Consider the following 25,759-nt stretch of genomic DNA (forward strand, 5'->3'; position numbering starts at 1 on the left):
TTGAAGAAAATAAAATAAAAAACAAGGAAAGGTCGAAAGTTGTTGAATAGGCGCGCAGGATACACAAGCGCTCCCCTGTGAACACATGTCTGAGGAGAGCGTGAATGGAGAAACTGCACCTGCAAAGAAAGAGACAAGTAACTCGCAACAACTTTTTTTTTTTTTCCCCCCGAAGACAGCTCAAGTTGTCCCGCAAGCGTTTGTTATTCCAGCAACGTGAAAGGTGGAAGCAGTGGCTTTGACCCACTAGAGAAGTAGGAGGAGAGGAGCTTGCAAACCAGGTCCTATTGATAGAGCGTATGGATACAGTTCCGATCATATTTACTCCACCTGTCCTGTGAAAAAAAAAATCACTACAAAAACTCCATAAACATATTCCTGCTTGGAAAAAAAAAAGCAGCAGTGTTGTCTGAGCACTGAGGAGGGTCCAGTTCACGGGGGAAACCCTTTTGACTCGAAATAAGAGAAGGCTGTGTTGGGTATATATAAAAAAAAAAAGAAGAAAAAAAAAGAAAAAAGGGGAGGAGGATGGCAGGAAAGAAAGTGGTGGTGGTGCCAGACGCAGCGGCAGTAAGAAGCGTACGTACGTGCTTTATCTTAGCGGCTGAATGTGACGTGATATTGCAGCCTTGCTTCGAGAGCTCTGCAAGCACCAAGCAAAAGCGCGTCTATTTCTCTTTGTGTTATAACTCACAAGTCAAGCCAAACATCTCACATCCACCCACCAAAAGGATCTTTGCTTTCTTTTACCCCTCTGCTCATCTTTTTTCTGGAGAAACGCGACTTTACCAGAGGCGAAACCATTTGGGAGAAAAAATAGAGACGATTTAATTTATGGTAACACAGTAAAGAATTCGCTCGCTTCTTCTCATCACTCCAAGAATTTCTTGTTTCCTTCTCCTTTTTTTCCCTGTCTCCTCTCTCTCTCTTGGTATTTCTCTCTTCTGCTCGGTGGCTGTCGTGCGTTTGTTGCGCTCCGGTTTTGATGGGAAAAAGCCAGCAGAAGAAGAGGAAGAGGACAGGGAGGATATGAGCGGGCAGAGCGGAGTGTAACGCATTTTATTTCCATCCACTGAACCATCTTGTTGCGCCGGACTTCTATTGTCGGGAATGGGGAGTATTGATTCACCGAAGGGCTGCAGAATTTATTTATAAGGATGTGGCCAGTGTTGGAAAAATAGCCATAGCTTCCGCAGTGTAAGGTAAGATATTGTTTTAATTGTAACAATAATTACGATTGTTAGAGATGAGGTAATTTTCCTGTGTCATGTCTCTGATAAAGTTGTTACGTATTTGCCCCGTCAATATTCAACAAGACGAACGTTTATCCGCTCGCATTAGTCTGGGGTGCTTAACAGATGATTTTTTTTAAAAGAGCTCATCTGCCCCTTAAGAGACAAAAATCACTTTAAAGTGCTGCGGTATGAGATGTAGTCCCTACGTGCCTTTTTATTCACATCTACTCTTAAGACAAAATTGCTCCAGGAAGCCTGGGCAGTAAAATCGGGACTCTCTTGACGAGCGATTTCTCATCTCCGGAATACTGATTTATTTTTTTGTGAATGCCTTGCATGGCCACAAATCTTGCGGGAGGGCTGTGGGATCATATGGGTTTACATATCGCAGCAAAAGCTGATCTAACTCTGCACAGCTTCCGCAAATCCTTACATGACACATATTATGCCAGTCTGCTCTAACGGAGAGCTCCCCCCCCCCCCCCCCCCCCATCATCATCATCATCCTAAAAGAAGTTGGGAGATGCAAATGTATTTATTCTCTGAAAAACTGCAATCTGCAGCCTACTTTGGGATTTTTGACGCCTACACTCACTTACACACGTGCGCGCGCACACAAGGGGTACGCAGGGTTTGAGAAACGCGCACACGCATGCACATTCTGCTGTGACACTGCTCACAGCTGCATTGCCTGTAGGATTAAAGCAATCAGGACATCGCATTGCATTCTCTCCCTCTCCCCTCTCATGGGCCTGCGTTCATGCAACACTCACGCACGCGCCAACACACGCTCAAACCCACTCAAATACTGGCTCTTTATCAAATTACATTATCAAATATGCCAAGCTCTGAATTCGAGAGCAGGTTCGTGCGTATTTCTGAAAGCGCGTAGAAAGAAAGAGAGAGGGAGAGAGAAAGAGAGAGAGAGAAAAAAAACAATGGTCATGCATGAGGATGCATTAAAGACATATTGGCTTATTTATGATTTTTAAATGAAATTCACCCTCCTCTCATTATCTGACTGTCCAGACTATAGTCAAAAGAATACAGTTTGACTGAAAAGACCCTGGTTACTGCATTAAAAAACAAACCGTCGCATACTGAAACTCGTGAGGACCTCCATGCCAGTATTCGCAATTTGTGTTTGATCAATATGCCATTCCAAACAGCTAAATTCGAATATCTCCTGAGACGGTGCCAATCCAAATATGACCCAATTAATAAAGTCTAAATGACTCACATTATTGCGCCCACCTCCCTCAAAAATAAATAATAAAAAACACAAAAGGGCTTAAGCTGCCACAAGGTGGCAATGTTTGCACAAAGTATAGTGGAAAAAGGAGACAGGATGAGGGGGATGCAAAAGACATGCTGCTGAGGTTAATGTGTCTTTTTTCACCCTCTCCATGGAAGGACTTGGCGAGAACTATGTGAAGCATGTCAATTAGACTTGACAGAAATCATCCATAATGTGTCTGTGCTCTGATTTAATATTCTTTTTGCATGATGTTCTTCATCTTTCCCTGCAGGCCAAATGACATAGGATGAAGGCTGTTCGAAACCTGTTGATTTATATATTTTCCACCTATCTTCTGGTTATGTTTGGATTAACTGGTGCCCAAGATTATTGGTGTTCCACTCTGGTCAAGGGGGTCATTTATGGATCATACTCAGTGTCTGAAATGTTTCCCAAGAACTACACAAACTGTACATGGACGCTGGAGAACCCAGACCCAACCAAATACAGCATCTACCTTAAACTATACAAGCGAGACTTGAGCTGCTCTGAATACTCTTTGCTTGCTTATCAGTTTGATCACTACTCACACGAGAAGATAAACGAGTTGCTCAAAGTGAACGCATCCATTGTATATCTCTGTGATTCAAAGAATAATTACATATTTTTGCTGTACGACAAAAATTTTGCTCAGCTGCGGAGAGTTTTTCCTTACGATTACAATGGATTGACGCCGCAGAAGCTGGATGAGGAGGAGCAGTCTATTCTGGAGTTCTTAGTATTGAATAAGGCGAGCCCTAGCCAGTTTGGGTGTCAAGTGCTTTGTACGTGGCTGGAGAACTGCCTGAAAGCAGAGAAAGGGACAGTGGAGGCATGTGGGATCGTGTACACCAAATGCACATGTCCTCAGCATTTAGGCGATGGAGAATCAGAGAGCATGCTCATGCTCAATAATGTGGTTTTACCTTTAAACCCACAAACGGAGGGTTGCTTGTCACCTCAGCTACATGTCGGTCAAATCTGCAATCTGAGTGCAGAAGTAAGACGGCCTCCTAAAGAAGGTAAGTATCCACGTATCTTATTTGTTTTGCTCAACTAGTAGAAGATGTAATGCACTCTACTGTCTGCATAGATAAGATAGTAAACATGTCAATGAAATGTGCACGTCTGTCACTCCTTCCTCTGCCCTAAATGCATGTTTGAACTATGATGGCCCATGAAACAAAGAGCACACATGGATATATGGACTGCAGTTGACTTAGAAATGTGTCAACTGCAGATTCAAAGCTGACAGGGGAGTTGGGTGTAGTAAAGACCACGCTTGCACAAAGCAGACCACCTGAGGGGTTCTTTCATTTGGTCAGACTAAATTAAAAACGCATTGCAGTGAATTTAAAATGGAAGTGTTTTTTTTTTTTTTTTTTTGTGCACATCAGCACAAAGCTAAAATGGCTGCAAATCCAAAGATACTCTGTTTGTGTTTGTTTATACATTTATGTCACAGTCATCCTTACAACAATTGACAGTACTAATCTGGACACATTTTTCTTTATTATTTGGCATTCAAGCCACTCAAAAAGAATGGGATCATTGATGCAGCAGTGTCAAATTACATTGTCCAAGCCAGGACTTAAAACTTTGGTGCTTTGTCTTAAATTCTAAAAGCTGTAGTTCTTTTCAAAAGTATTCATACCCCTTGAATTTTTTAAATATCTTCTAAAAACCTTAACATAATGGATTTTGTTGTGATAGACAAATGCAACATTATTCAAAACTGTATAGTGAAAGGAAAAGAATATATGCATTTTTGCAAAAATGTTTTAAAATCAAAATCAAATATGAATGAATTGCCTTTAAAAAGGAAAAAAAAAACACCCAATATCTCCAGCTCCCAGCATCTCAGGGACCATTATTTTAAAAAATCCTAAAAAAAGATTATCAAACATGGCCATCCAGTTACCATAAACAAACAAGAGGTTTATGGTAACTGTGGTGGAACGGCAGAGATCCACAACTCAGGTGGAATAATCTGTTGTGCAGTCCACAAATGTATCCTTTATGAAAGAGTGGTGAGATTGTGGAATTATTCAAATAAATTCATATGAATTAAAAATGCCGATATTTACAAGCTATGTAAAGGAAACAGCAAACATTGTGGAGGTAGTCTCCTGTGGTCAGATTAGAAAATTTATCTTTTTGGCATATATGAAAAATACTGTGTGGCTGAAAACTAACACCCTAAACTTACCACCTCCACCATAAAGCATAGTGGCAGCATGATGCTGTGGAGATGCTTTTCTCCTGCATGAACATGGAAGTTGGTCAGAGTTGATAGATGGAAATAAATATAGGACAATCAGAAAACCTGTGAGATACTGGAAAAGACTTGAGACTATGGTTAACATTTTGGCAGGATGATGACACTATTGTCATTACCAGAGCTTCAGTGTAATTGTTGAGTTCAAAAGATCATTTGGTTCAATAGTGTAGAACAAAATCTGTCTGAGATTATATACTAAGATTCTCAGATAGGTCTAGTTCACAGGCCAGTAATGTTTCACAAACACTCCATGTCCAACATGAGTAAATTTGAAATTTTCTGCAATAAATGTGGTCAACAATTTTAGATGTGCAAAATGTCACAGTAATAATAATAACAGTAAAATGAAGTGATTATACCTATGCCACACATTTAGTTTTTATAAGAAAATGTAAAATTATGTATTCTTTCCCTGCCACTTTACAATTATGAGCTATTTTGTGGTAGTCTATCACACACAATCCCAAAAAACTACATTTACATTTATAGTTGTTACAGTTGAACATGTGTAAAACAAAGGGGGTATTGATACTTTTACCAGACACTGTAATCAACAATGTTTGAATAAAACCTTCACAGTTTTGGAGGTGTTCAGCAGGTATGTCGCCCATTCAGTGTTGCCATAGAGCAATGCAACGTCTTTTTTTGTGTTTGTTGGAAATCAGCAATAATTTATACAGTGGAATGCTTACTGGAGAAAATGTCACAATCATGGTACCTGTTTGCTATTGAAATTCACACATTAACATGATATGCATACATTCCCACGCATTCACACATTAATGAGCTGTCATGATAAGGATCGTTTTTAGTTTCTGAATTAGGTTTGCACACTTAGAAGAGGGCGTTTTTCAAGGTATTAGATATGTGTTGTTTTCTTTCCTTATATCTGGAAAGTTGTTTTTAGACCCGTGAATGGTTATGTTTCAACATAAGTATGTAAAACAAACAACAAAAAAAGAAATAAAATAAAACCTCACACAGTTTAGTTTGTGGCATACTTCAGGAAAGCTACTTTCACTGAATTTTTAATATGAGTTACAACAACATTTAATTTCCCTTTGGGAAAAAATAAAGTATTTCTGAATTGTAATTGAGTTGAATTGAATTTCCCACCAGACACAAAGGACGAACACAGACCCAATAACAATAAATTAACTTTTAGGATTTTGGTAGAAAGATTTTGCTAGCAGAAACATGTTTAAGTAAAACAAGCAGCATCCTGGAAAACAGATGGCAGTTCTCTTATCCAGGCAAATAGCAAAATGTGTATTGCAGATGTTAAGCAGTTTGGTCAACTCCCCCTAAGAGTTGCTAAAAGCATTAAAATCTGTGGGACATGTTTGAATTGTGTAATTTCTGTTATTTTAAAGATAACCTTTACACAGTAATACTATTATGAGTCATTCTCTAAATAATGTAACAAGTATGGATGACAAAACCACTTTAACTGCAATTCGACAACCACTTCAGTTCCTTAAGCAATAATGTATGTAGTATCTGATGTAAATTACTATTAAAATTCAGCCTGCGGTCAAGTAACAAGTGTAGGGAGAGCGAGTATGATTCAACTTTGTATTACTTTTTTTTTCATTACTGTATGATGTAGTGACAGACATACTACCAGGAAGCATTATTATTACTTTCATGAAAAAGTATTTGCTGCTTCAAAATAACATTTCACATATTTTTTCTGTTCGCATGTTAATAACAGCTTAAGAGTACAGCTTATTTTTTTCTCCTCTCAGAAGATTTTCTATGAGCTTCTATTTATAGAGTTGGTTGATGGGAGGTTTTAATAAATCCTTTTTCATCTGGATAACCGGGAGATCACCACTGGGTTTAAAAGAGCACTGTGCTTCCTGTGGCATCGTAGTGACAGAGTGGGTGTTGCTGATGAAGAGCAAAGCAATACAAACAGCCGACAAGAGCTCCATTTGATAAAAATCACACGTCTTTGATCTTCTCAGTTCCTGGTAGGCCATTGCTTTTGGAGCACATCAAAGAAAAGCCAGGCTGGAGGTTGTATACTCAAGCTATTGGAACCTCAATACCCCAGCGGTGCTCCACATTGAAGAAGTATAGCACTTAAAGGTTAAAGCTCTTACCTAGTTAAGGTGATTAGGCAGACTAGAAAAAGACAGACCTCATTTCTTAATATTGTATCATTTTCAAAAGCCAAACCGGCAAAACAGCATCCAGATGTGCCACTTGGATGACTCATATATTCTGTGTTATTTTTAATCACACGTTCCCCTTTCATGAATAAAAAAGTTGTAAACGGAGGCACAGTGGCACTCACAGCATGGCAGATTAAAATTCTCCTTCTCTTTTTTTTGTCCTGGGTGTTCTCTGTTTGTGTGGGTTTTTCCTCCCACGTCCCTCACAATCAAAATCAAGCAGGCTGATGAGTCTGAGCTCCTGCAAAGTGAATGACGGTGTTCTTCTTCCTCTTCTTCCTTTTGCTTTGAAATCCAATTAATGCTCGGATTAGCTCAAGCTAGTGTGACTGAATTTTGGAGCATGGGAGGTAATTGCTGGTTTAAGCAGAGGGAAGCTTTAGAGTGTTTTACAGATTTCCACTTTTAACATAAATTTAAGGTGAGAGTAGGCAGACGTTCAGTAGCCAAACTCTTTGGTACCCATGGGTTGGCATGAAATTCTCATAGCATTATAACCCTAAACAAAAATTTGTTAGCTCTATATTATAAGGGTATTTGCATAAAAGATGGGGTTAGTGTCATTCAAAAGAGAAAAGCCAGAACTACTGCTATTAACAAATATTGATTATTGATTACTGATTATTTGAAATTATATAATTGATAGTAATAGCATATAGTTTCTTGTATTTTGCGCTTTTTAGTTTAACTCTGGAGAATAAAATGGTTAAGTATTAGCAATGCAATTCACAAAAATGGACTTTGATGTATTACTTCATTAAGTCACAGTTCGGTATGTATTTGCTACATTTAAATCAAGAGAAATGAAGAACATTGCTTTCTTTATTTGACATTAAACAAAGATTGTTTACATTTTCTGGCAATAATGTAAGATACAATCTGAGTGTGTTTCCAGAATGAAGACTCAAATTGTCTTTGGGCATTGGTTGACCACTGCAGGAGTTGAGCCTGCACTTAACTTATTTTACTTTATACCTGTGATCTGTACGTTATGCTTCATGTCGTCTCAAGTGAGCAATTACATTCCAGATATAGTAAGCTGCATCCTTTCGCTGTTAAACCTTCCTGACAAAAACCTTTGGTTTGGTCAACCTTTCTTTCTCCATTGTCTCTATAGCTGACTAAGACTCCATAATTTTCCTGTATAGAAGACTTCAGTGCTTGTTGGAATGCGTTAAACTCTGCTTTGGTGCCTCTTTTAAAAGTTGTAATGTAGATGTTTCTTCTCCACGTGTAGGAGTTTAAAGTAATTCTGTAACGTGCTGAACTGAAAGGCATACACCAAGACATTTGGCACGCGTAAAATTAAAAGTTAACTTACCTGCTGGGGTAGCTTGCCTTAAGTTGGCTGATTAGAAGATAGGCCACCCTGACTTTGCTGGCTGTTTAAAAAAGAGCTATGTTCATAAGACTGGTGTAGCGGTGCTTTTTTAGTTCACACGGAAAGTCTTATTTTTATTTTATTTATTAATTTATTTTTTTTTGCATTTGGAAATATTTCCAAATAGATTAATTTGAGTTTCTTCAGCCACTGGAGAGTTGTGAAAAGTCACCTTTTGATAAGGGCTGATCTGATACTTTCTTTTTTCAATCTCATCAAATGGACCTTAACCTAAAGAAATCTCCAGGAATTATTGTTTTTTTTCCATTTTACCATGCTATATCTCAGCATCAGTAACCACTTCATGCTTATACTTTGTAGACTCTGGCTGCTGGGAAAAAAATCTACCTCTAGCATTATTTTGTCAAGTGATTTTGTCATGTCTTCACAGAAAACTAGAAGTTGCCAGTTTTCAAGGATTAGAGAGAAAAAAGGCTCTCTATGGGCCACTGTCTTAGAGAAATATCCTCCGAAGTTTCCCCCAAGGACAATACTGTAGAGCAATATGAAAACCTGAAAACAATTCTTGTTCCTGAAATTAGAGTCACCTTAATCCTATATTTTCTGCATGACTGATAGCAACTTATTTTACTCAAACATTGAACTTTGAAATAACTGCATCACCTTATAACTCCATGAGGAGATGGAATTAAAAGATAATGTGAAAATGAAGACAAATAATTATAGGTTCTACGGATTTGAAAAAAAAAAGATAGAAACATTCAAATTAGCCCAAATGACTCAACATTAGAATTGAAATTCTCAAAGTTTTCAGATTAATATTTTATAACTCAGCGTGTCCCCCACTATATTACAACAATGAGTAGGCTAGAATTGAGTTTGACATCATAGATATTTGTCCTATTTATTTCAGAAAAAGGAATTATTACAATAAAGTGCATGATCTAGCTCAGTGTTTTATCCGGCGTCTCTAAGTAAGAAATAATTCAGCTATTATAGAAACAAAAGAAGGAAGGAGATTTCCCCAAGTGAAATTGCCAAGATTCTCAAAAGAAGCTTTTTCATCTCAACAGCTTCTTACGACACAGACAATATGTCGTGTAGAAAATGACAAAAGGATTTATTAGCAAATTAAATGTGTATGAAGCGTTATGATGCACTGTCACCCGCCAAAGTCCTGAGCACTGCAGCAGCTTAGCCTGGCTGCTGCATATAGTGAGGGCCTTTATTCACTTTGGATCTCTGTCAAGTCACTCAGTAGTCACACTGCATTATACTCACTCCCATTGTTCAGTACACTTGGAGGCCATTTTAGTTCCAATTCAGTGAAGGAAAGCGCTCAGATCAACAACACAGAATCTGTTTTGTCTTATACAGGCATTATCTGTCATTAGTTACAGTAGGCATCTCAAATAGCCTGTGTCCCAATTGCCTTAGAAATCCCTCCTTTTTAAGGTTTTCTGAGCCCTCAGCAGATATTTTTTCGATGTTAAGTTGTTGGATTTTTAGGTTTAGTATCTTTAGCTTGTATATGTAGCTGAGTTCACTTTTCAAACGTTTGCATACAACTGTTCCTGCAGCATACATGATACATACAGTTCAGAAAATGTCAAATATCAAAAGCAGAAACAATGAGCTAAATTGTTACTTTATATTTTATATAGAGTATAAAATGTATAAGCAGTTCTCAAGGTCTGGTACAAATCTATAAAATGCATATTTCATAAATAGTCTATACTCTTAAGGCACTTTGAGATGACTCCTTTATTATTATGTATTGGAGAACAAAAAGTGCTCTTTTGTTTAATTGTTTTCTTAAAATAATTTTTTTTCTGTATTTCAAATTTCTTACAATTCAGCAGTAAAGGAAAGTGTTTTCTGCATCTAGGTTATGTTGCAAAGCTAAAAAATAAAATGCATTCATAAACATATGGAAAAGATACTGTACATTTTACCAGCTAGTTTCTTACTAATTATTACTACTGTCCAGTTTGTCTTCTCCCTCTGAGGCTCTTTAGTTTTGTCATTAAATAATTTTATACACCAGCTAAGGAATGCCTTTCGGAAGAAAAGCATATTTTTAGTTCCAATCTGTAAACTAATAAATCATCATTCTTCAACATTTTGATACAATGGTGCTTTTCATATCTTTCATTTACACTAAAGTTATGTCCAAAATTATTTACACCCTGGCAGACTTAGATGTAAATTCGTCTAATTTAACCAAGAGGTTTGTGGAAATGAGACCGGCATATTTTAAAAGATAGTAAAACAACAAAAAAGAGAAACAAATTAAAATAAACAATTTGTTTTCATTTACATATTACCAAATAGAATGTAAAACATATATATATATATATATATATATATCTCAGTGGATATTTGTCACTGATGAAAATATTCTTCCAAACCATACATAAAATTATAACACCTAATTATTTAGTAATTAAAATTAGTGTAATGAAAGTCTGCAAGCCTGAGTTTGATGAGTAAGGACACGATTTACAGCAGTGGTTGCATATCTGGAGGACTTCTTCCTAAAAATAGGGGTGGCAAAAATCTCACTTGCTGCACAAATGTTTGCAACATGTAGTCTTCAGATTCAGTTATGTCATATTGCACTTTCCTTCTTCTCTATACAAAACATTTTGTTTCTCTCTACTTTCTCTCTAAGGCGATGAGTTTTCTATGTTGTTGCTGGATTACCACACCCCCCTCCCAATGATTTCCGCTTCAATTGAATTTATTTATAAATCATTTTCCGTTAACTAAAACAAGCTCTTCACATTTAGTTAATTCCTGACTCTTGTTTGGGCCAGATGGCTGATAAAGTATGAGAGATTATTGACCAAACCAAAACATTTAGCATTGAGATCATCTCAGTGACCTCTTTCTTAATATTTATTGAGGCAACATAACCACAGTTCATTACAGGACACTAACAGCAAATTATGGAAAATTGTTCTTTAGGCCTGGTTGCCAAAGTAGGTGTGACAGATAACATTGGCAGTTGGAGAATGATGCACATTTGGTTCAAAACACATTTCATACTTGATAAATCAGTTATAACCCCCCCCCCCTGATAAACAAAGGTACAAAATGGAAAGGAAGTGGAATGACCAACACTCTAGTTTTACCCATTTACAGAAAAATAAAGCACTTACTGGAACAAAACAACTCTGTGAAAAGATTAAGTGCATCGAAAACTGTTGTGAAAGGCAATGCTACCTTTGGCATGTGTTTCTTTTTTATTAAAAAGAAAAATATCAATAGACAGCTTTTGATAAACAGAAAGCAGATGTGTTTTTGATTTTTGATGAAAATGCCATTCCTTGCAGATTCATTTGATTGCCTCACCTGTGTACAGTAGCACCTATAAACAGATGTTGCGCACTGAATGTGCCAACTGCAGCATAGAGTTAGAAATGTCAAATGAAGGCTTCAGGAATATTCACTGCTAGTGAAAAAGTCTATTGGTAAAGTCTGTGTGTATCTTCATGCGGCAAAAACTGTTTGCAGTTGGCACTCTTGTGCTGACAAAGATGTGATGAAAAGTACTCATCATGACTTTGAAACCTTTAGAAAGGTTTAATAACTAGATTACCTTGGCTGTGAAGATCAGAAAATTGTGTTCAGTTTCAAAGAAATATTTTGAGAAAAACAGATGTAAAATTTTCTTTTTTCAAGGGAAACCTTCCTCAGACTTACCATAGATAGGCTATTCTCTTACTCACATTGCCATACTTGTCATAGACCCCAGGACCCATGTAGCAAATAAAAAGCAATATCTATAATATGCAGTCAAAAACATGCCCGACATCTGATCTCTTAACACTGAAGCTGCTCAAGGAGGCCATGTGTTTGTTTGAGAAAATAAGTTCTGTGTTATGCTCACAACAGCATGAACTGACTTGAAATATGAGAGGAATGCTTCAAGGGAAACAACTGTTTAACAGTATTTGGCTTTTAAAAAGCAATAACCATTTGGAGTGGTGTGGATTCACATGATTAGGTCTGTAACTTTGTTTTTTTTTAATGCCAGTGAAATGCAAATGTTGTCAGCAATAAATAGGGCAATTAAAGATCAGAATATTTAAAATACACATAATACTTCTTTGCAGAAATCTCTTTATAAATCATTCTCAAGTTGCAAAAAAGGAAAGAAAGAAAAAAATAATGTCAAGAAGTAACTGAACCATAAGCAAAGGCAAATTCAGAGCGTATTATCAACATTTTAGCAGGTGTTGTTAGTAGCTTATAAACAGTCCATGTAATTGCTTGGTTGCTTCCAGTTCTTATGAGGGTTTTATGTTTCGAATTTCTGTGAAAATGTGTGTATCAGATGGTTACGTTGTAGATGCTTGTATGTTCAGTAAGGATATCTGCAGGTCTACAGATGTGTTTATTTGAAAATGCTTAGGATGTGGTTCTGCACAATGTCTGATTTTAGCATTTGCTTGCATTTGAGAATATTCTACCTTCTCTCTACCTGCCACAGACTGCAGCACAAGTCCAAAAGATTATTGTTCCACTTCTTTAACTACAGTCAGAGCAGTTGATTTTATAAACTTCCAGTTTCCTTAATCAAAACAGATCTTTGCTCAAAGTGGCTGAAAAGTTCTTTATTAACTTAACTCAACTCACAAGACTCTTTTTGTACCAGCCAGTATTTGAAGGTTGTGCTGTGAAGTTCTGAGTATAAATTATGAGATGAGGATGAAGATAAGGTTCTCTTCAGATGATTCTTTCATGAAAGTCCTATTTATATGTGTGTGTGCGGGGGAGGGGGGTTCGTGCATGTGTGTGAATGTGGCTTAGTAGATATCAAGGCACAAACCTCAAAAGTCATTTGAGTTTACTGAAGATCTTCTGCTTTTAAGCAGGGCTTTAATTTCCCTCTCTAGTCATACGAAGTTCTTGGAAAGTTTGCTTGGTTTTTCAAAACTCAATATTTTCAGTTTTATTACCATGTGTTGAGGACCTTTCAAACACAAGATGGAGATGAATTGCATTATGATCTTAACAATTTTTTGATTACATGTGAAAATGAATTATTTTTAATTTTATAGTGCTTAACTGCTCTATAATATCCCTCTCAAAAGAAAGAAAACATAGCCTAATTAAGGGAGTTTAAGTCAGTCATTGACAAAGATTTCCAGGTGCAAAAGCCTCTTGAGATTCCAAAGTGTGTGTTATCTACCACAATGTTAGGAAAGGGATTTTAGTCACCTATATTTGTACTCACTTAACTTCTTAGATTTTAAAGATGTAGAATTCAGTTTATTTCAATTAAATTTAGTGTGACAAAGTAGTTAACTGTAATAAAGTGGAAGGGAGATAGCACATAATTCACAATATTTACAGTATAACAATGGATCTGCATTCATCCCTCTAGTTTGACAGCATTAGCTAATTATATGTTACCTAATTAGAAAGTGGACTCCATTTGTGTCCCATTTAATTTCAATATAAGCACACTTCTCTTATAAAGGCCTGAGAGTTTTGTAAGGGATCATTTGTGAGCAAATAGCATCATATAAACCAAGGAATACAAGAAATCCGAAATAAAATTGTGGAGAAGATTGACAATATGTCAGTTACCAGATTTTGAGATGGATCGAATATGGTGTCCAAGTCTGGGATGATGCTCAGATGATGTCATGGGAATATTTTTTAATTGAATTAGTTATATCAGGAATGTGAATTGTAACCTGTCAAAATGACAGCTGACCTTCAGATCTTTCCTTAATTTAAAAAAAATCAAAAACTGGTCGACTCCTCAAAATATTTGGTTAATGAGACACCTGATAAAGAATGCTTTTCCTTAGCCGAGACAGGAGACTTGGTGAAAGCTAATTAGAAAATGTGATAAATCCATATAAGCAGTTCTGGAAGAGCTTGTAGATGCTGCAAACTCTCAGAGACTGGCAACTTCAGTCAGGACAATGACCCTACACATACCATCAGAGCCTAAATGGTATGATTCAGAAGTGTTAGAAGAACCCAAAGTCAAACCACAGATTCTAAATGTAAGCAAAATGTTCTATGCAAAAAAAAAAATTTCCAAGCCAACATTGTTACATTTTTATACACTAAAGAAATCAGTATTTCAAATGCAGCTTCATATTTTAGTTACTTTCCTTCACAAGTCATTAAATACCAAAGCAAAATTTTTAAATTTACCCAAACAGGTTCAAACTTGATCAAACTCATATTTTATTCAATATATCTGTCTTTTTCTTTCTCAGTGCTTTGCTATAGACATATTAATAAGTCTCTCTTTTTACCTTTATTGTCTACAACAAACAATATAAACATCATGAGTAATGGCTGTTGCCCATAATATTACAGTAGGATTTGTAATCAGAGAAATGGCTTATGTAATGGATTCAATCCTGTGATGTGAGGATGCAACACCTTTCGTTCCTAAAACTGTGGCGCTTACCCAGAAAAATCAAATATGAGCCATAAGTGAATGTGCAAGTCAGATTTATTAGTGTTTGCATTCCACCTATATGCATCTTTTGTGATATGAATCATGGCTAGATTTGTGTACCTGTAGATCTGGTCTTCTACAATGGCTCATGAATTATTATTGAAAATCCACAGGTTTATCAGACATGCTTTGAAGTTTCTGTTTAGCTCTTCCAGCTTTGCTTGTTACAAAAAGGTGAACAAAACCAAAGTCATAGGCATCAACTGTCACTGATTTGTGATGTGGAAATGCTGAAAATAAGCCTGGCTTAGTCAGAATTGATAATGAAGGGGTAAGAAAAGCAGCTATTTTATCTTTTTGATTTTTCACAGTATAGACAACTTCTGTCACACTGCTTTGCAGATCAAATTCCTCTTTTATTATTATTGCCCTGATGACTATATGGATGGTATTTTTTCCATATTTTGCCAAAAGCTTTAATATGCATTAGATATGCACTGGTCAGAATTCTGTAGTATATTTATGGTTCTTTGTTTTTTGCAAAGCATTACTATGCAAATGCAGACTATAGCTGAGTTCAGCTTTACTTAAATGTTACAGAATTAGAAAATTTTGGAACAACTTTGAAAATATATTTCATTGCCCTCTTGTTGTAATCAATCTTAACTTGTTCACTTTAACGCCACCTGTTGCCACCTTTGTCATTTTAACACTGGTATGTTAAACATGGTTTTGCATCTTATGTTAGTTATTAGCTTATCTAACATTAGAGAAACATAAGTAAATATGTAAATATTCTGGAGAATGCACAATATCAGTTTAACTGAGATTTCCAAGAGGCTATAAGTATTCCCAAAATCAGCATGTTTCATGAAAGGAGGGAAGTTAAATAGCTGCAAAGATAAAATAGTAACTTTGCTGTACTCTGTTCAGCCTTCCTGTTGGAGATTTTGCTTTCTCCTGTGGCCTGAATAAATAACACACATTTTGACAATAATTTCAAATTATTTGAAATTTTCTTTCAAATAATTTCAAACATTGTTGTACTTCCTGAGACTTCACTTATGCTGAACAGAGCTATTAAGTTTGATTAATGTCAGCATTCACACCAAAGTGTTGTCATTGTTTATCAAGTCAATCAGGGGTGATCAGAAGTTGATCTGAGTTCTTACTATATCTTTTGTAATTCATATACAACAGCAGTGCTTTGCCACAACTGCAATAAACTTTTATTAACCTTATGATTCAGAGGGGCATAAAAAAACCCATCTCATATTAAAATTATTTTTCTGTTCGCATAAATGTAACAAATGACGCATCCCTGTAAATGAAGATGACCTGCCCATCATATAATTATGCTGGTTGTTTATTATCATCATATGCATAATTCAGGGCAACAATTTCTCATTTCTTGCCTTAACAACAAAAACTCTCTTAGGATTGCCCAGAAGAGAAGAGTCATCTTAATTTTATTGCCTGTAGTCAGCACTTGGTGTGAAATGAAGGTTTTAGATTTCTGCAAAACAGCAAATATATGCAATTCAGCTGACTTGTAAAAAGGAATTTATACAACAGTCATGATTCTCATATGACATTTTTTTTTACAATGCCAAAGTGTTCCAAGCACTATTTGTCCTCTGACAAAAACATGACCAAGATTCATGTGAGTGTACTGCAGCAATACCCCACAGCCTTGATGGGAGAGCAAGACATAGGACCATATTGTTTGGATAAACACACCCAAATATCATCTCCATCTTTTCTTCATAACAAAATAAAAAAAAAAATAATGTTCACTTTTATGGGGAGAAGCTTAGTGCAGGATAGTTTATCAAGCTCTAGTTGTGTGGAGCTAGAGATTTCAAAGTGAATTATGCTCAACTTTCAAGCTTCTAAGATACATGGCGTCTGCATTTCAGCACAGTTAGTTTTGGTCTGTCACTGGATGGCTATTTCAGCCCACAGAGGAGAAGCATTTGCATAAACATCCACCCACAAAATCTGGCAAATGAGTCTGTCACTCAAAAACACTGTCTGTGTGGTAAAGTGGAGGCAAAAATCTTTTTTTTTTTTATCTCAAGGGGTCTCTAGCTGCTCTAACAGGCAGTCTGTTTGCAGGATATGGCAAGTGTCCTCGTGTAACTGTAATGGATGCTGCCTTTAAACTTAGAGGGTATGCTGTGATCTAGGGCAGCATACATAATCATCCCAAGTACTAATAGCATGCAGTCTATGTGGCTCCAGGTAAATAATGTAACATCTGTTTGACCCAAAGTACTTGCACCCTCTGTTTGAGGCATTTAGTCTGGAGTTGAATTTTATGAGGAAAAAATGATAATTTTATCTCAGGTCCACATTTTTACCTCCGGTGATTCCACTAATATGTAAATTCATACCTATTTGTCAAGTTGAGGAAGGCCAATTAATTCTGCACCTGTCTACACACCGCACAATATTTCTTTCAGTTGTCCTTCTGTGTAAACAAACCGAGCTTGTTTCTTGTTGTTTGCGTGAAGGTGATTCATGTAGGTACTCCTAGAACACACAAAAAAATTGCATAAAAGGTAATTAGAAAAAAAATCAAAAATACATAGGTGAATGAGAATTAAGCAAACAAGATTAGCTGAAACAATGATTGTAAGATGGAGATTTTTGGCAATATGAACTTTGTCAAAGAAAGAGTGCATTATGTTTAGCAAATACTAAACAGAATCTAGAAAGAGCTTCCAAAATTCAGAAACTGCATGAATAAATAAACTCCATGAATAAATAAATATCATTACACAGAGAATATTGTTTTTTTTAGCTGATCCACTTACATATTTGTTTATTTCATGTCTGACTGACTTTAAAAGATGATTGTATTTATTTTTTTTTTTGCTTTCACAAAAAAGCTGGTTAAACATGAGCTATGATTAAATGCAGTGCAGAAGGGTGTTTACTCTCTAACATTCTGCTTACATTCAAACAATCACAATTTGTAATTTTAGACATTTCTTGAGGTCTGCCTTGCTAATTGCAGCAGTTGTGCTAGACAGATGTAAGGTGGGATAATTCAGTAACAAAACTATTTCTATCCAAGGCAGGTTACACTCATTTGCATTGCCTGTATGTTTTACTCTGCTGTTTAGCTCCACTGTCTTTAAAGTAGGACTGTTATGTAACGCAATATGAGACATAAAAATTTTCACTCTGCAACTTTCTTGTGCCAGATTGCACACAGCGTCTGTACTTTTCAAAAGAGAAGCTGTAAATCTCTGTGTAGCCTTTTCCTAATTAAAATCAGAAAATCTTCAGTTAGAGTCATCATAGTGATATTTTGAGATATTTTGATTTCAGCAATTGCAGCTGTGTTTTAGTATTCAAAGCTTCCTTTACAATGATGATAAGGGGGTTCTCTTATTTTTAAAGATCCAGCTCTTTTGGTTTGGTCCTGCATAGGTGCTGACTCTTAAACTGCCTGTTCATTTAGTGTCATTGACAGTCTTTTTTATACCAAGTATAAAAAGACGTAATATACTTTCAAAATTTCATTTTTTTTTATATTAAGTATGAATGGTTTGTGTGTTGATAAGCAATTCATTTTTTCTAGTGTTATATAAAGAGCACACACGTTTGTTTTTGATCCTGCCTGGAAGACTTTTTTTTTTTTTTTTTACAAATTTTGTAATCAGCATTTTGTACTCTCCAATATCACTGAGATAAAGCCAAGTGCGTCTTCACTTTTTCCTAACACTTATACCTTTCTATCTGGCTTATTCTCTGTGCCACTATGCCAGTCTCCTAAGCTTCAATCTTTTGCATAGTGGTAAATACTCTGGCCTGTCTTTGCATGAGAGTGGCTGCATGATGTTCCAGTCAAAATAAAATCCTGTCCTTGCCTGCATGGATTCTAAAGAGAGGAGTAGGCTATCTGAAGAATAGGATTTTCTTGTTTGTTACAAACCGCTAGATCTTTAAGTCGGCTTGTCTGTGAACAACTCATCACTGCTTTGAGACTTTGTACTAATGATTCATGACTTTGTGCTTTCTTATTTTTTCCATGAGGAAAAAAGGAGAACACTTTAGCAATATTCTTTGAATATCTAACAATAGACTTTAGTCAATTTGGTGTGGATTCATAAAACATCTTTGAATTTTAGATTTAAGATGATCACATGAAAAAAAAATCGAAAAAAATCTGTTTAATACAGATAGGGAACTCATAATAAGATTTCAGCTCTAGGATATTTTATCTGTCGCTGTTTAGTTTGTCCAGTGTGTTGCCAAAATTTTACCACACATAAGTCTTCAATAATTTCAGGCAGCCCAATTGAATTCTATATTTATGGCCTTTGTGGACACAACAGTTTAAAAACAGTTTCCTTTATTAATTCAAAATAATAGCCTCAAACATATATAACATCAATAGTAAAAGCATAAACCATAAACATTGTTAAAACATAAACGCTGACAACAACTGCCAAGTTCTTTGTGGAATATACTTCAGTTTGATGGGAAAAGTTTAGATGTTTTAACAGGCAAAGCTCTCAACCATCTTTTTCTGGTAGAGTAGCTGTCTTACAATTGAAAGGTCGTAGGTTCTACTCCAGTTTCCTCCTTTCACAAATCAATGTGCCACCAGGCAAGGCACTCTGTGCCAATTGATGTGTCATCGTTGGAAAGAAAGGAGGACAAAATATCAACACTGCAACATAAATTTTTGTTTTTGTCAAGACTTAAAAGCTTTGTGTTGCTACTACATGCTTTACGTATTGTTTGCTTTTGTACTTTAATCATTTCAATGCCAAAGGATAAATTCATTTGACTTTAATACAGACAAACTCATCTGTAAGCATCTTAAGCAAATTGTCAAAACTTGATTTCTCTAGTAGCTGGGTAAAGGTAAAGGTAATTCCATTTATATAGCACATTTTCAGCAACAAGGCAATACAAAGTGCTGGGGTGTTGAAAAGAAGAAAAACTCCATTAATCCCAGACTTCCTCATAACATAATCAAACTATTCACATAAAAAAAACAACATACAAACAAAAAAGAAAAAAAAAAACAATCCAAAAGTCCTGTGTGTAGGATGGGAGGGCATCTAGTAGTGCAATTTTCACACAATTGAGTACTCCCACCTGATTTCCAAACGTCATGGACTTCATAAAATATAAAAAAGGCCCGTAATTACAGTGCAGTGCAATATGTTGCGGTGGATGGAAGGTGCTTTTGGTTCATAATGTTAACATTTTAAAGTAAAGCTTATAGATTGTACAACATAAACTAGGCATATTAAATATGATTTATGATGCATCAGAAAGCAGCGTGGGAAGGTGTCAATTCAGTTCTCTTGTTGAAAGTTATCCTCAGTTTAGGATGATTCAAGAACAACTTATTAATAGTTTCTTAATCATGCGCCAGTTAAAAATCAGTTGTTTCCCAGGAACAGTGAGTATCCAGAGTGTAGCGTACGATTCCTGTGAAATGTGACCAAGAGTGAATATCTCGACACAAAACCTGTGACTCATTATGTCATAATATTTTTTTGTTAGTTTACATGTTTTACAGCTCATTGTTAACCTGCTGAAACAAATAACCAGTGCTTATCTGTATAGACAATTTTTTTCATGACAATACTGCTCTAATATACTGAAATAAACTATGTAATCTTTAGTGTTTTGTCTCTTAACTTACTTAAATTCATGCTTATGCAATGTTAGTAAAATCAGTGTTAAATCTCTAACTATGAAGGAAATGATCCAAAAAACATGTTTCTACATAATATCAAAAACTTAGACACAAACTCCAGTCTCACCTTTGTTTGTCAAAACAAGGATCTGACCCTTTAACAAGTCCCCCGTGGACAGTTCATGGCTGAGGGTGTCTTTATGGAAGAGTCTTTAGAACTCACCACTATCAAAAAAGTGGCAACTTTTAAAAGAGAAGGTTAGAGCCAAGTACATTTTAGAGGTATCCTCTGCAGAATAAAGCATGCTTGTTGTTTTGAGAGCGTTGGCTTTTATTCACTCTGTTACACGTCACAGTTGGTAGCCGACAGGGCAGCATAGTTTCCTGCAGCAAGTCCCGGGGGTCTGTGGAGACAGAAGGTGCTGTTATAATTGCGAAAATTCATTTTCTGATTTCAAAGTGGCTTTGTTAGTCAGACTTCTAGAAGAGTCACAGTGTATGGCACATTTGGCCCAATAAATACTGATAGTATGTTTGATAAACAAAAAATATTCATTTTACATGTGTATAGATCTCATTTTCCATCCGAGGTTCTATATGGGATTACTTTGGTTTCCTTCCATTTTGTGTTTTTACCTTTGGCATTGCTTCTTTGCACTGACTCACACAACAAGTTCCGATTTTATAATTTCTAAGTTCCTCTTTATGACTCCACTCCTTGAATTATTGTCCCTTCGACCAGACGAGATGAGGACAGACAGAAAGAGAGAGAGGGAGAGAGAGACAGAACAAGGATGAAGGCTACAGATAACCAGCACTTATTATTTATCAGGCATCCTATCTTGACAGCCATCGTGCTAAACCAGTCAATTTGAAATGTTGTGTGACAAAGCTGCATCATATATATTCATTGTTTTGTTACATGTGTACAGTTAAATTTAATTATGCTCTCAAGATAAGCACAAACTAAGCTTTTAATAAAATATGTTTATTTCTTGTGAAGTTTGTACTGCTAGATGAAAATCTCATACCCTCTTCAGACCAAGCGAATTTCAAAAGGTCTTTTAGCAAACAATGAGTTGCCGCTTATTGCCGCTTCTTCACTTGTACTCTTCAGAAATAGTTTCCTCTGTACTTGATCTTCACTCATCTATCTTTTTAGATTGGAAACACAGAATATTTTTGTGAACTCACTTTTTCAGCTCTAAGCAGGAGAGAACAAAAGAGGAGAAAGGAGAGAGGCACAAATGACTCAGATGAGATGTGGTCTAGTCGACTCTGTGTTGGCTACTTTATTTTCACAGAAACCAGCAATTCAGTCCTTAAAAAGCTGAAAACAAATTGGTAGGTTGTTAATAAAAGAAGACCATCATCAATTATTTTAAGGAGATATTGCAATTTGTGAGCTAACAGCATGGAAAGACACAATATTTGAAGCTAGATGATGTTGAAAACATTTTTATTAGGCGTTATAAAAGGCCTGCACTTAATACTAGTACATGAAAGAAATTAGAAGATACGTTTTTTTGCACATTATCTCCTATTCACAGCAAGGTCTTTCAACAGTATTTATCTGCATGTAAAGCTTTTGTTTCATGCACATTTCTTTTATTCCTTATTCCTCTTTATGTTTTAAGACCCCAATCATCCATCCAATATCTGACTGAATATTTTGGTCAAAGTAGTGTACACCCTCCACAGAGAGAAGTTAATTCTGTCAAGACGTATGACTAAAAAAATAGCTATCGTGCAATCAAGTAACTATGCTACCTTCAGTTGTTATAAAAATGTTGTATATATCAAAAATACCTTAAAAGAAAATTCTCAGTTTTCCTACAGCACATCATTACCACACTGCTTCTCTGCGCTGTCCTTTGATGCTGTTTGCAACTGCTCTTAGGAGCGTTGTATTTTTTTTAAACAGTACTTCATTGTAGTTTATGCATCTGCTGATCCATGTTATATTGTTTAAACATTCAAAAATGTAAAAAAACCCACACACACATGGCATTTAAATTTTGTAACCACTGTATTATTTTTTAAAGATTGCCCAGAATCTGTAGATAAGCATTACATTATCATACATCATAATCACTGTGTTTTGTACAAGTTAGTGTTGTCATTGGGTTGATAGTAAGGCACAAAGGTACATTTCTATTTTGTATTTGCTGTGTGACAGAAAGCTGTCTACTGCCTCACTGAGGGGGATCCAAATAAAAAATGGCTGCTATGTTAATTCAGTGTTCACTTGTGTAATCTGTTTAGTCTTTGATTCGGTGCATCCAAAGACACCTTTGTTTCCAAAGGAAACATTAATAGACCGTTTTTACGTGTGAAGCACTTTTACAAGCCTTTGATTTTGTCCCTTTGAAAAACAAATCCATGAAAAGAGGTCATGTGACACACAGCTGCTGCGTGTGCATGTGTGTGTTTGTGTGACTGTTTTATAAAGCTAATGAGTAAAGAGCAAATGACACTAAAGTACTGATGAGGAAAATAATCACAATTCTATTCCATTCTCCTGTCTGAGCTTGTGTTTAAAATTTGTCACTATAAATAAAATAAAATCTTGAACCCCTGCATCATATTGCCTTTCAACATTTCATTTTCTTTTTATTATGTACCGATTTATAATGACTGCAAATTTAATACAGGTGTGCTACCTCTGAAGCTGCCTAGATTTTCATTATTTGAATTTATTGTAACTTTCTCCTTAATCACAGAACACAAAAAATGACTGTAGAAAAAAAGAAAGAATTAATGGAAATTTAAATTACCTTATTTCTGTGCAAGTTTTTGTATATATTCATGCTGCCCTTATAAGTAAAGGGCATGGAATAAATCTTCTGCAGTATCTCATGGTCACTTCTAAATTCAAAAAGGAAAACTAAAAGCCAAATCACATTCACAGACATATTGAATGATATTGACTAAAACATTAGCACTATTTTGTCTAAATGGTGTGTCCTTGTGGCTCATTAGGTGCCCATGTGCTCACTCAATATATAAAGAACTACTGCTTTTGTCTTTCCAAAACTAAAAATAAATATACTTTATCATATATCAGAATTTCCTTTTGGTTTATTCTAAAAAAGAGAACGCACAAGATTGTCAAGATAATTTTCACCAAAAATTACAGAGTGCAGTTACATGCACTTGTTAAAGTAAAGGTTTTGTACAAAGATAAACATTGTGGAAAGTACTTTCATCTTCATAAAAAAACAAGAAAAAAACTAGTATTAAATTAATCAAAAATAAACACAGTACCATAGGTAAGCAAAGTGCAATATAAAGTGTCCTGAAAAGTCAATTGTTGTGAATGAGTGCCATATAAATAAACTGAAGTGAATTGGATGTCAGACCATCATCAACATTAAAAAATATATGTTAAGGAACTTTACATTTCACAAAATATGCTTCTTTTATTAAATGTGAAAATAATTTTCAGGTGTTTAGTGAACCTTGCATTTTAGATATTTGGCAAATTATCTGTTTCAAAATAAGAGAATGTAAAAGAGAATTTATGATAATGCTGCGATTTTTGCTTTTTCAAGCTTTTGTTTCTGGACAGAACAAAGAAACATAGTTCTATTAATTAGGCCTGTGTCATGTTCACTTATTTTCACAGCTTTGCCTAAACTCATCACTAAATCTGAATTACAAAACTTTATGAAACACAGCTTTCAAATAATAAAATAATAGCATCAAGCAAGCTATCACTCTGTGTGTAAAGAATCCTCCAAGAACATTGGTATCCATGGAAACCACTGCAAAATTGATGGTGCATTAATAGTCAGAGGTCTTGTGTTGCGTAGCATCACTAATCGCTGTTCAATTTGAAGGACCCAAACTCTTTATGTACATTGACATGTTGTACATAATAAATAGGTTGTGCCTCTATATGCCACAGAGTAACCTTTCAGACAAATGCAGGATCTAAAGAATTGCAGAATAATAAGAACATGAATTAGTATATAATTTGTGTCAGGTCAAGGCAAGGATAACAATGAATATTGAAACTGTGAGTATGCTATAGCTACTGAAAAAAAGTGAACGACTCAGATTGTCACGGCCAAACTTATGCATCCTTTCCATGACACTATGAGTGTTGTGTTTCGTTTTTTAATTTTTATTACGTTAAAAAAAGATATGATTGTAGAAAATTAAATGTTTGAGTCCTTAAACTAACAGTTAGCAATTCTTAAAATTTAGCTTTCCATATTTATTGAATAATTACTTTAACATTCTACATTGTGTTTCATAATTAATTACAGCAATGTAAAATTATTTTGATGCTATTAAGATTTCCCTATTAATGTGTCACAAATTCTTTTCATCAGCTACTGTCAGTAAAACAGATTCTTTCTCACAATAAATCAAAATAGACTTTCTGGTTTCAGGTCACTTAAAATTATCAATATAATTTTATATTTGCTAAATACCAGAAGAACTAGATCACATGTAGGACACTTTATTACTTTTTTGTATTATTTCTGTAGTGTAAAAATGTTTTTGACTTTTAAACAGAATAACTTTTGGTCCTTTTTTTCTAAAATCACTGTATGACAGGTATGTGACAAGCATTAACATTCTGACTTATCTCATGAGATGTTGCTTTAATATTTCCATCCAGTCATTTTTTTCCTCAATGCCAAGTTTTTTTAGGTGTTCCAGTTCCTTCTGAAACTAAACACAAACACAACAAGATTCTGCCACCTGATACTTCACAGTTGACATTCTGTTCTGCCTTTTTCCTTCAAATATGAAAATGAAAACAAGAGATGTCTTTTAAAATTAAGGTGTTCCTAGAATACATATGGGAACTGCAGTTTGTCTTTTTTGATGTTGTGTTTAGAGTAAGCCTTATTTAAGCCCACACAGGTAAAGGACTTGTTTCACTGTGGATATGACATTTTTGGAAGAAATATTTTTGAGGTATTGCAACATTAACTCAAATTTCCTGAAATGTGAATTATTTAAAAGATTATTAATCCGTTCCATCTTCTACATTGCTTTCCCAAACTGCTTAAAGGCAAATTAATGTTTAGGTCTGGAAACCTCCAGCTTGGTAAAAAAAAAACACCTCGTTCTCTGGACACGTTTGTTGAGAAACAACTTCTTTCTGGATGGGTGGACCCAACTGAAGTTTTAAAATGTACTGAATGGCCGAACTGGCTTCACAAGACAAACATAACAAGGACATGGCACCAGTTTGGCTTCACGAAGCTTAACGGAAATCGCCTGCACTGTAAACAATCAGTCCCCACTATGAAGAGAGAAGTGCTTAGTCAAACCAGATGGCTGTTAATGTTAATTCAATATTTGTAAGTGTGGCCTT

The 25,759-nt window shown here is 35.5% G+C and overlaps 1 protein-coding gene and 1 long non-coding RNA gene across 8 annotated transcripts in view; one reads left to right on the forward strand and one right to left on the reverse strand.

The window, feature by feature from the left end:
• Nucleotides 1-550: 550 nt before the first annotated feature.
• Nucleotides 551-25,759, forward strand: part of adgrb3 (adhesion G protein-coupled receptor B3) — a 123,670-nt gene continuing 98,461 nt past the window's right edge. For 2 of the 7 annotated variants that reach the window (XM_028006894.1, XM_028006896.1), the window contains exons 1-2: nucleotides 551-1,202; nucleotides 2,765-3,533. In XM_028006894.1, coding sequence (XP_027862695.1) covers nucleotides 2,780-3,533 — 754 coding nt within the window. In that variant the 5' untranslated portion in view covers nucleotides 551-1,202; nucleotides 2,765-2,779. Of the gene's footprint in view, nucleotides 1,203-2,764; nucleotides 3,534-25,759 lie in introns of those variants that run through there. The other 5 variants (XM_028006892.1, XM_028006897.1, XM_028006895.1 and 2 more) reach the window with 4 other exon arrangements.
• Nucleotides 18,382-20,817, reverse strand: LOC114137989 (uncharacterized). The gene is made up of 2 exons (XR_003594141.1): nucleotides 20,549-20,817; nucleotides 18,382-20,210 (listed from the first exon to the last, which is right to left on the reverse strand). It is a non-coding gene; the product is annotated as an uncharacterized LOC114137989 (long non-coding RNA).

The sequence above is a fragment of the Xiphophorus couchianus genome, chromosome 22 (genome assembly GCF_001444195.1).
Source record: "Xiphophorus couchianus chromosome 22, X_couchianus-1.0, whole genome shotgun sequence".
NCBI lineage: Eukaryota > Metazoa > Chordata > Actinopteri > Cyprinodontiformes > Poeciliidae > Xiphophorus > Xiphophorus couchianus.